Source organism: Maniola hyperantus, chromosome 10 (genome assembly GCF_902806685.2).
Source record: "Maniola hyperantus chromosome 10, iAphHyp1.2, whole genome shotgun sequence".
NCBI classification, from domain to species: domain Eukaryota; kingdom Metazoa; phylum Arthropoda; class Insecta; order Lepidoptera; family Nymphalidae; genus Maniola; species Maniola hyperantus.
Window position 1 is genome coordinate 2,293,660 of NC_048545.1, and position 12,897 is coordinate 2,306,556.

At 36.0% G+C, this 12,897-nt stretch overlaps 1 protein-coding gene across 2 annotated transcripts in view; it reads right to left on the bottom strand.

Annotated features, from left to right (window-relative positions):
- ChT (choline transporter) overlaps positions 1–12,897 on the bottom strand; it is a 447,845-nt gene that overhangs the window by 414,538 nt on the left and 20,410 nt on the right. For both annotated transcript variants that reach the window (XM_069501392.1, XM_034972686.2), the window contains exons 9-10: positions 6,664–6,936; positions 2,150–3,845 (exon numbers count right to left, since the gene is read on the bottom strand). In XM_069501392.1, coding sequence (XP_069357493.1) covers positions 3,530–3,845; positions 6,664–6,936 — 589 coding nt within the window. In that variant the 3' untranslated portion in view covers positions 2,150–3,529. The remainder of the gene's footprint in view (positions 1–2,149; positions 3,846–6,663; positions 6,937–12,897) is intronic.

Consider the following 12,897-nt stretch of genomic DNA (forward strand, 5'->3'; position numbering starts at 1 on the left):
TCGAGTATTAATACACTGAGAGTATAGTAGAAATATGTTAGCTTCCTGCACCAAATAAAATAATTTTGGCCATCAATATACATTATAACCAGGCCAAACTTTGAATCGGAAATCGTGTTCGCCATATTGTGACGTTCTAACTAGAAATAATATATTGTGATTCAATAATTTTTTAATATATTTTCAATGGATTTTGTTATTCACAATTTCGCCGTCACAATTATGGCGGACATATTTTTTTTCTTAATTTGGACGCGTAATATCTCGGTCTTACTTAGGTACATAATGTATTTTTCTCTCATTGGCTGAAAGACGATCACTGAAATTCTTTTAATTGGCATCCCAACTTTAATACAATATTTTCAAGGACATTTCAAAAACATCATATTTGTACGTACCTATATATTAGATTGCTTACGATATGTTCATTAAATTTTATATGGTGTATTTCATTTATTATTATATTTTTATTATAGAAATTGAGATTGTCTCATTTAGAAAATATATTTTATTATTTAATAGCTCAATCAATCAGCTGATGTTATGAAGTTTCCTAAAAATAATTAGCTCAGCTACCTCTAAGATTAAACATAAGTATATCAGTTGCACATTGCCAATCTAAGAAAATAAAATATAATCATAAACTATAAAAAATCTGCGTTCAAAAATTACCTAAGTACAGCCGCTAACTTTTACTTAGAACCTAATAAAATCATTTTTAAATAAATATTCATTGTCACAGCAACTACTGATGAGCGTTCATGTTAAATTTTGTAATGTTGGAATTGCAAAAAAATAAAATTTACAATAAATAATAAGTAATCAACTTCATGTTATTTTGTTTATATACTACATTTATTCAAAATAATTGCTGTGACAATTCGCCTTAACTAATAAATATTTTAAATACTAAAATAAAGAGATCTAAAAGCGTAATAATCTTTAACTCTCAAAAATTATTTTAATAAACAATATTATTTTAATATATAATATTAATAAATAATTTGAGATAGCTTTTAATAACAGTTTGTTTATAATTTTTAATACATTATACTTTTACCCTTGTTTAAAGGGCTTCATTTTTTGGTCGTATGACGCAGCTAAAGTCTTAACAAACTCATCTAAGGCGTAATTGCGCAACGAAATCGCAATCAATATCGAACAAACGACGATGTTTGAATTAAATATTACTTCTGAATCGATCACAACTATTGAAGGCTGTACTGAACAAACAGACAGATTACCGTTATTAGGGATCCGTACCCGAAGGATTCCAACGGGACCCTATTACTAAGACTCCGCTGTCCATCCGTCCGACAGTCCGCCTGTCTGTCGTAGAATCGTAACAGGTGCCTACAGTAAAAAAATCACAAAATGTGTAATTTTATTGCCGCTATAACAAAAAATAATAAAAATCTCAAAATGGCCGACATTTTCACTTAGATATTAAAAATGAAAAGTCTTTATTTTTCAGTTACATTGGAGCCATAAAAACGTGCTCAGTTACAACATCATTTGTTTGAACTTGTGCTCCAGTTGTTAACGCCCACTTTGATTAACAAGTTACAGGAGTACAAAATCAATGAATAGATTAAAACTTTTGAGTACAGAATACTAAAATCAATAGAATCTGTTCCCATAGCACCAAACTTGGATGAAATCAATTCTACACCGCTATTCCAAACTACTATTCGAAACCGTATTGGATGATTTCCATTGGATCACACGCTTCCACTATTAGCTAAAATACAGGATCGCGATGATAACAAGTTTGATATTAAGAATGCTTTAATAACGACTGCATTTCGCAATTACCCCCTTTATCTAGAAGCGTTGCACATGGAATAATAATATATTCGTGCTCCTCTTCCTACATTAATTGACTTAAATAAGGAATCTCTTCAATAAATAGTGATATATCTTTACTAACAACAAATATAATATAGTTACACTTAGTTTCACATTTCTTTGATATGTATGCGTTTCATTATTACAGATATACAGATATTTTCTACAAAATAAATTCTCTTATACTTATTACACATCCACTAGACACTATTGCTTTAATGTCTTCTACGACTCACACACTGTAAAGGACAATACTGACCAAAGCCGGCGGCCATTTTGCAACGACAGAAAGAATGCGGACCGCCAGCCCTAGTATATATATTACACACATGGGTTAAATTCATTGGCGACGCGCAATAAACCCCGGACTGCAATGGAAAAAGTTATTATACTGACCTCCCACGGTGCGTGATATTGCGGACGGACGCGGACCAGCCCGCGCCAATGCACCATGGTAAGAGAATAGTTCGTGGTAACGCAGACACGTCAGCGTCGTCGTCCGAGCGTTTGCTGTCCGTGGTGATCGTTTGCCATGTATAATAATCCACAGAAACACGCACCGTGGGTAGCCAGTATTATAGCTTTTCCTGTCTATTTTTGTTACATGCCTGTGGTAGTCATTGAAGAAAATGTTCTTTTATGTATAAGAACTTTTTACACAGTTAGGACTATAATATACAGTGCTATAAAAAAGCATCGCACAGCAGTCGCCAATGTAAATCGACCCTAAACTGAATACAAAATTTGTGCTTTCGGAAGAAACTGTCATTACTAAGTATTCGTATGTCGTAAATTTTGAGCACACTAAACCATATCTTTGAAAAATGTGTATCTTTACCACTCTTCGATGTTTGATCGTTTTAGAGTCCAGCACTGACGCTAATTAGAGGTAGTCAGTGCAGTTCCAACTTAAAATAATTGGAACATTGATATAAAAAACCAAGAACACACGCTCGCACACGGTTCCACAGAAATTAAGTTCTAAAAAATAAACCCATTTTCCTGTATATTACAAAAAGAGAATATTTTCATCATTAAAACCACATAATCGAACTCGCCTATTTTTACTTTGTGTCACAAAGTGATAATTATTATCAATTATCAATTTTTGGCGAGTGCTCTCTATTTTCGATGTAAGTAAAATCTCTTTAAATAGGTATGACTATAGATCTTCTCTCAAGTCATATTTTATGATTCATTTATAATATACTGCTCAGATCTTTTTTCAGACTGAAGTAATGTTCATACATCACTTCCGCGGAGAACATCTGTTTTGAGGCCATCACACTTTTATCGAGGTTGGTATAAAGTAGTGCTAAAAATAAAATCTCTATTTTTTTAGTTACTAGGTATGAAGATACATAATATTGTTTTGAAAAATCTTTTGCCGACTCATTTCCAAAAAATATTTGTATCGAACAGATAAACAAATAAACAGAACGACAAGAAAAACGAGTTAATGAAAATGTGTTAAAAAGAATACTGCGCACGTTTAGTTTTAGCTTAGCTTAATGTTACCACGTGCAAAGGTTACTTACACATCAATATTTTTTACCGTGAACAAAACAATCATTTTTGGATATTTTCTAAATTCCTCCTACATCAATGGTTATTTCAGTATTTTCATATCAATGTTCTCAAACTTATCTAAGTTGTTCAACTAATAAAAATAATAATCGTCTCAGAAGGCCGTCTGTTTACCAAACGGTTGGACAGAAGATGCGTTACTGTTGCCAAATAGGTCAGTCGGGCCATCATTCGGATCATCAAGATCGTCATCATCAGTTTCAAGTGCCGGATTTATTCTTCCGGACTTCTCGTCGGTTCCTACCAGGGTCGATGCGGCTCCGTACAACCTACCAGGGACTCCACCGAGGACTGACATCTGCTCCCCAGCTTCGGAAGGCTCGTCGACTCGACGGATGTCTTCTGGGATGTTGACTACGCAATTGAAGTAGTCGGATTCTGGACTCAAGTAGCCGGAGTTGAAGAGGTATCTGGAGACAAGATATTTTTATTAGGTACCTATTTATCTATACCAACACGTACCGTGACTGACTGACTGACAGCCAACGCGCAGGGTAACCCGGTGGACTTAGAAATTCGAAAGGATTTCTTCATTTTATTTAAAAGATTCTAAAACTATCTCACGGGTGCACTATAAAAGGATTTTGGAAAGTTCCAACGGGGTCTATAATAATTAATCAGTGGATTTTTTTAGTAAGAACAACAAAGTAATTACGTTTTGTTAAAAGCAAAGTTACAATGATTGCAATTGCTTTGTTCAATTACCCTGTTGATGTTAAAGCAATCAGCAATTGTTTCAGTTCACTCTATATTCAGAGAAAAGTTGGTTCATCCGAAATTAATTACTTTCGTTTATCTTCAAAAACCTATTAAACATTTGTGTTATCATACTGTATTAGGTATTTCATATTTCAAGACCCTTTTGTGTTTCATGAGACTAAGTGTATGATGGATTATAATACAAATAGCTAGTTATTACACCTCAAATTAATAATATCCTCTACCCTAAAGTTGCCTGGAAGAGATCGCTATTTTAGCGATAAGGCCGCCTATTTTACTTGCAAATATCTTTGCTATATTTCTATTGTTTTGGTTTTGGTGTACAATAAAGAATATTTTACTAACCTACTTTTACTTACTTTAGTCAAAATTGGATGTTATTTAATTACAAAAGTTTATACAATAAAATATATTTTTTAATGTTCTTCAAAAAAAATCAAATTCTGAATATATGCAAGCAAATCCCAGAACAATGGCGATGAGCAAAGAGCTAAGGTAGATAACCATATTGTTGTCTTTAAAAGAATTTTTAGGTAAATATTTTGCTTGAATATTATTTCAAACAAATGTTAAGCATTGCGAGTAGCACCAGTTTTACGAATAAGTAAAGCTGAAATATAATTCTAGCTTGAATACAACATTCCATGGAATTGCAGCTCCAATACAACAACCACAGACAAACAGAGTACTTTATCAAACAAAAAGTTCGAAAACATTTACCTAACGGAGTTGTTAAAAAATAGAAAACTCATTTTAACAATTTTATTTCATGTTTCAATATGGAACTGAAATGTCATCAACAGAAACGCGAATTCAATCTATTTGTTTTTAAACGTTTACTTTGCAAACGGTATTTAAACAAAACAAAGGATAATGTGTCCGAACTAACAAAGGGAAAAAGTTTCTGTCATGTTGTGACGTCTTACTCAGCTACAAATTAGTATATTTTGTTTCAATATATTTTCATAAGAAATATATTGAATCAAAATATATTTCTAGCGACATCAACATAAGTACTGTTGGAAACTCTTCCTGATTCAATATATTTTCATTAGAAATATAATATATTGAGTAAAAAATATATTTTTAGCGACGTCACAACATAGTGTCGGAAACTTTCCCTTTGTTAGTTCGGAACTAGTAGAAGAAAATTTGTATCGCGTACACTCCGACAGCTTAGAAATTATGTAAAAATCGACGACAGCAAAATACGGGCTGAAAATAGACAGAAACCTGTCGTAGGTATCGCCGAGAGCTGGGTAGGTATTGGATTTATTATTCATGCGAAGTATAACTTGCACACACCGAAGAGCCTCTTGATATTTCAAAAGGGAAGTAGTCAGACCTTGGGTTACTTTTTAATTTTGAGAGAATACATAGATGCGAGTTTATGTGTGCCATATTAATAAGAGTCATTAAACATACATCTCTTCATTATGAGTGTCACTAGGTGCCACATAGCAAGGCATGTAAAGAGGCATACTAAACCCCTAAGTTCGTAAAGGAATGCAGAAGTGAAGCAGACCATTTTAAAATCTACTTGAGTACAGATACCTAAGTTCTATGAGAAGAACTCGCAATCTAAACTAGCTAGCTAGGCTTCCTGCTTTCTGCTAAGTTTAGTAGTTTGAAATAATCACATATCTCTCTCATACATCAATGGCGGCAACCAACCAGAGAAATTTTATTTATTCACCTGTATCAATGTCGCTATGAATATGGGGTTTTTCGAAGCCGTATCACAAGTCACAACACCTAATTCTCTATCTTCTCTATCCAGCCCCAATGGTCCATTGTTAGGAATAAGATTCCTCATTTACACGCCATTTGCTAAGCTCGTCTGAAGAATTGAATTGAAAAGACCCCAGACTTTGGCAATCTTATTAAGACCAACATGCCAGCCTAACACCTACTGCCAGCTGTAGATACGTAATTCCCTCTCTATCAACTAGTTGGTCCATCAATCATGAAGTTTTCCAGATCTGCCCATCTCCACTTTAAATTCTCTTCAACCGTTCACCTGTAAAACTAAAGAAAAAACCAGCCAAGTGCGAGTCAGACTCGCGCACTGAGGGTTCTGTACTACAATCGTATTTTATCGACATTTTGCACGATAAATCAAAAACTATTATGCCTAAAAATAAATAAAATTTTGTTTTAGAATATACAAGTAAAGCCCTTTCATATGATACCCCACTTGGTATAGTAATCTTACTTTGAAAGTTGAAAATAGCAATATTTATTCACGACCACAATTTAATATTTTTGTATGAGGTAACCACAAATTCACGTTTTTTGACAATTTCTGCTATAAGACCTAGCTACCTGCCAAATTTCATGATTCTAGTTCAACGGAAAGTACCCTGTAGGTTTCTTGACAAACCGACAGACAGACAGACAGACAGACAGACAGACAGACATACAGACAGACAGACAACATAGTGATCCTATAAGGGTTCCGTTTTTCCTTTTGAGGTACGAAACCCAAAAAAACAACTGAATACTTACACAGACAACCAGGATATGAAGGCCAGGGTGAAGAGCGACAGAACCATCGCCATCGTCCGGAAGGGGAACAGCTGCACTTCGTTCTCCGCGTCCCATCCCGGGTAATGAATCAGCGCTGGTAGACCGAGCAACTTCTCTCCCCCGGACAGTCGGACCAGGAGTGCCACGATGTAAGCAGCCAGAGACCCGTAGGTGTTACAGTGCTTCTTGAAATGCACCACCATGAGGAGTTGGGGGAACAGGATCACGTACACCAGGTCTGAGCACATTGACCTGCGGAAATAAGCTGAATTGATTTTGGCTATTTGTACTAGTAATGGGTGCTATTGCGATTGGTATTCGTTGATTTGGTAGGTTGGATTGTATTTGTGTTTGGGTACTCTTGCTAGTGTAATACTTTGAGGTTAGACTTTATCTTAAGTGTGTGTGTGTGTGTGTGTCATGTGTGTGTGTGTGTGTGTGTGTGTGTGTGTGTGTGTGTGTGCGCGGTTGAGGGTATGTATGTGTGCTGTTTGTGTGTGACTGTTTACGAGTTTCATTCACACCTCAATTACCTACTGTTTAGGTTGGTTGGAAGTGTCTGTACATATGTAAGTACCTAATAAGCAGATTAATTAGGAGTGAATATAAAAATAATATGAAAAATTCCATAATCATTCGTATTGGACTTGATTTTAATCACATTTTAATTACTCTGAAACATTTTCACAATTCCGAGAACCGTATTGCAATGTTCATATTTAAAATCCCATCTAGATTATAGTGGAGATTGTAGAGATTCCACTCTCATTTTATCTCAAATGGGAACAAAACATCGTAATAAATCATTTGTATGTTTATCAATTCCCAAATCTCTGATACGGTAATTGGGACTATCAAATGATTTATCAGCAATGGGTAAATTATTCATTTTAACTTAATGAAAACAAATAAATTAATCATAATAATACTGTCCAATATCTCATATTAGAGGATGCCCGTGACTTCGTCCGCGTGGATTTAGGTTTTCAAAAATCCCGTGGGAACTCTTTAGCTTTCCGGGATAAAAAGTTGCCTATGTCAATTTCCGGAATGCAAGCTACCTCTGTGCCAAATTTCATATAAGTCGGCTAAACGGATGGGCCTTTAAGAATCCCGTGGGAGCTCCTTGATTTTCCGGGATAAAAAGTAGCCTATGTCCTTCCATGGGATGTAAGCTAACTCTGTACTAAATTTCATCAAAATCGGTTAAACTGGCGGGCCGTGAAAAGCTAGCAGACAGACAGACAGACACACTATCGCATTTATAATATTATAGTATGGATTAATTATTATTGATATCTGTCGATTAAATCACAATTAGGTAGTAAGTTGGAAATGTTGGCTAGGTACATCTCGATTCTCGTACTCCTACCACAGAATCCATACTCTAAATATATAAAAAGGAAACTGGAGGAAGGAGACTGACTGACTGACTGACTGACTGACTGACTGACTGACTGACTGACTGACTATACAAACGATCTATCAACGCACAGCTCAAACTACTGGACTGATCGGGCTGAAATTTGGCATGCAGATAGCTACTATGACGTAGGCATCCGCTAAGAAAGGATTTTGGAAAATTCAACTCCTAAGGGGGGGAAATAGGGGTTTGAAATTTGTGTAGTCCATGCGGACGAAGTCGCGAGCATAAGCTAGTAATATTATAAATGCGAAAGTGTGTCTGTCTGCTAGCTTTTCACGGCTCAACCGTTCTACCGATTTTGACGTTGGTACAGAGGTAGCTTGCAACCCAGGGAAGCACAAAGGCTGCTTTTTATCCCGGAAAATTTAAGAGTTCCCACAAGAATTTTAAAAATCTAAATTCACGCGTACGAAGTCGCGGGCATCAGCTAGTATATAATAGTTGTAAGTTCTAACGTACTCCTACTACGTAATTGCGATTAAGCGCAAACAGAATGACAAACCCGCAACCAGGAACCTTTTTACACGATTGGACAAAAGAAGGAGTGTAGGTAATGTTTTCATTCCACCATCACTATCCATATTCGAGTATGTTCATTGATTTTTGCCTGAGTAGAGTGAAACACCTGTACACATGGGCTATTTTTATCCCGGAAACCCAAAACCAAAGTGTATCTATATATTTACTTGTAAGGTTCGATTCCTGCCGGTCACGCAATTTTCGATATGTATTTAAAATTATTATTTAGTAATTTCCTTGAAGTGTAGGTAAACACTAAAAAATTATTTAAAAAAAATACTTGTAAGACTTGTTATACCCCTATTTGTGATGACTACCTACAACTTAGTAAGTAGCGGTTGAGTATGTAGAATACAGGGTGTGATAATATGATACTACATAAAAATGCGAGCAAATATAAAAAATTCTATAATTTTGTAAAAGTTTACGATATATTGCAAATAAAACATCCGACTGACGCTAGAGGTCAACGAACGTTGCGTAAGTAGGCCACTCGGAGTCAATGCCGCGTCGTAGGCGGGGCATTGACTTGAGTTTTGCACCCTATATACTGTGGATTTGAAAAATGGGGCGGGCAAATGGTTATTGGTATTGGATTGTGTTTAGGTAGTATAATAATAGCGCTAAGTTTTTGTTAGCGTTCTGGTTACACCCTGTATAAGTACGCACTCTATCACAAGTTTATGTGAAGCAAGTAAGCAACAGTCTAACTTCTAAACTATTTTAGTACAGAATATTATACTAGTTGCGAAACACGGCCGACCATCGGTCCACAATGGGCCGTAAAGACTCTGCGAAAGGAACATGATTGGGCCACTGGGGCTCAAGTTACGTGACCCATTACTTGCCACAATAAAATGTTCTACAAGCCGGACCGAAATATCTGCCCTCAGAGCTTTGAAGCCCCTATAACTTAACGATATAAAAAACATCAGTCAAGTGTGAGTCAGACTCGCACACGAAGACTTCCGTACCATCGTACAAGAAATAAGATTTTTTTTGTAATGCAACAACAAATTCACGGTTTTCAGATTTTTCTTTTATATGTAGTTTAAGACATTGCTACCTGCCAAATTACATGACTCTATAGGTCAACGGAAAGCATGTTCCTTTTGAGGTACGGAACCCTAAAAAATAATCACCATCATCCCATCGCTGCTACCCACTTCTAAACAAGGTTCTTTTCTCAGAATGAGAAGGGCTTATCGGCACGGCTTATTCTACTACGCTTGACAATTATGGATTGGCAGACTTCACTTCAGAACTTTCAGGCAAGCAGGTTTCCTCAGGATGCTTTTCCTTCTAGACGTGATATAAACATCTGTCACCATCATCATCATCAACCGATAGATGTCCACTGCTGGACATAGGTCTCTTGTAGGGACTTCCACACGCCACGGTCTTGCGCCGCTTGAATCCAGCGGCTCCCTGCGACTCGTCTGATGTCGTCCGTCCACCTAGTGGGGGGTCTTCCAACACTGCGTCTCCTGGTGCGAGGTCGCCATTCCAGCTCCTTGGGACCCCAACGTCTATCGGTTTTACGAACTATGTGCCCTGCCCAATGCCCATTGCCACTTCAGCTTCGCAACTCCTTGAGCTATGTCGGTTACTCTAGTTCTCCTACAGATCTCCTCATTTCTGATTTGATCACGTAGAGAAACTCCAAGCATAGCTCTCTCCATCGCCCGCTGAGTGACTCTGAGCTTCTTAAGCTTAGCTTATGAGGCCCATAGTTAGCGACTATGTCTCGGATCCATATGTCATCACTGGCAACACGCACTGTTCGAAGACTTTGGTCTTCAAGCACTGAGGAATTTTGGACAAGAATACATCTGTATGGGCATATAAATGACTTGAAGTTGTGGCAAGTGGAATACAAGAAATCCAGTGGTGATTTTTGTATCACATCGCATTTTTTGTGTCATGTAGGTATTTTTGTACATTGTGTAACATTATTTTATTCTTCAAATATCATCAATCTACTCGTGCGAAACTTTTGACACAACGAATTCTATTGATTGATGCTGATGCATTGCGGTTTTAATATTATTTAGTTGTTATTGGAAACAAAAACACCTGCGATTGAATTTTCCATCCACTTTCCATCCAATGGAAAAAAGTATTTTCCTTGTCGCTCTTCCGTCTAGTAGCTTGAGCTGTGTGATAGATCAGTCAGTTAGTCACCTTTTCCTTTTATATATTTAGATTTTCCCCTTCTGACGAGTATAATATTTACCTATTACACCTAATGGGTGTGAGCTAAATAGGTCTCACGAGATCAGCTGATATAGAAATAGATACTAGATACTACGAAGCAAAGGTGCCGTGTCATATCAGTTACGAAACGCGCTAGATCACGCCCGACAATGGGCCATAAAGCCTTTTTGCGCAGGAGCCTAATTGAGTCACTCTTTAGTAGGTACTTAGGGCTGGAATGGGCTCGTTGACACCTTTATTATTAAGAAATGGTGTAAGATTAAAGGTTTGCCCATTTTAACAAGGTCATAATGACCCGGTAATTACGATAAGATTCGCATCCCGATAATATTTCTAATCCTTAGCAATAGGAGAGGTTTAAAAGGAAGAAGAATAAGTAGGTAGGTACAAGAAGCACGTCCTTTTGGACGGCGGCTTAATCCGTCTGTGGTCTGGAGCCATCATCGAGCATATCGATACCTCTGGGCTCAAAGGTCGTAAAGGACATTTGGTCGAAAATGACTTTTTGACACTGCTTTACTCAGTTTTTAATTCTCTATCGATCTGTTTATTCCGTTTCACGAAATTCGTAAAAAAAATGCCTTTACGACCCACATAATTTGGCACGTTAAACAAAGTTTACCGTGAAAATATGGGTGTAAGTAACACTTGGTTACCAGAGTCTACTCCTTTTGGTAGTAAAGCCAAGTATAAAAAAACCTTTGGGCGTAACATACAAATAAATTATCAATTGTCTTATACCACCTTAGATGGCTAATATGACACCTCAAAATTTTGGACGTAAAGGACATCACGTTTACAAATTGTCTTGTACACCCTTACAATTTAAAATAAAATAATGAAAGCGTCCTTTACTACCTAGTTTCATTTTTATAATGCGCTTTCATTTGCGCTCTTAAGGGCGTAAATAAACAAAAGTAGATGAGGAATAGTCCCATAAGTCCTAGAATATACTACCTAACTTGATTAACCCTATTCTTGGCAGTGTGCAATGTAATGCACTACGTACACTACTTTGAAAAAATCCTGACACTACACGAAACCTTTTTTAATTTTATTTTTTTAATATTGTTTTAGTTCATACACTACTAAATTACAAAAAATATAAATGCGTTATTTGAAACATCATATTTTCAGCAGAACCTGAAATGATAAACTGCATGTCGGTGTCTGCGCGAAGTAAAAATATTGATTTTTAATACTATTCTTGTCAAATTTTTTAAATAACCATACAAAATTATATGAACAACAGTATTTGATATCGATAAATGTCAATATTATAAAACAATTCCAATGGTTTTATGATGTCATTTTTACAAATTATGTATCTTTAAATGTACACTACTCGCTCGACTACAAAAAGCGTTTATTACAAATACTTCAGATTGGCCAACATATTAACATCTTTCACTGTTATCTAATATAGGTGCTGGCTCAGCATCAATTTTAAGCATTAAGCTTTTGGTTCATTGTATATCATGGACTTCCGCAAAGTAACGCCTGCTTCGATAGAACATATAATTTTGGAGGGTTTATTCGAGTTTTCCAGTGATTTCAAACTTTTAATTTCAGACAAAATTATATCTATGATAGTACTAGTACACCAAACAAATTTACACATCTCACAGAAGTAAATAGTAGAAATATTTTAGCAGTAAATAAGGATATTTACAGGAATTTACATGATTGGTCGCAGAATTCCTGTAAGATGAACATAGAAAAAAGAAGTATAATTACTTTTGGGCATTTTTTATTTAATATAAATGACTTTCTTCTAATTATGTTAAGATACCTAGTACAAGCAAGTACTTTATTGATCTAAGAATTAAAGTAAGTAAATTGTAATAAGAATGATTATATAAATACTGTATATTTTAATGTATATAACGGGTACACACCACAATTAATTTTTGTTTTTATTTGTCGACATTTCAACCCAATTGCAAGGGTCGTGGTTACAACGGGACTGCGGTGCTGCGAGAGATGAAGTTTGAGTTGTCAAGGGCAGTAGCGAACTACCCTCTTTCTAGTTCTTTTCACTGGAACTTCAC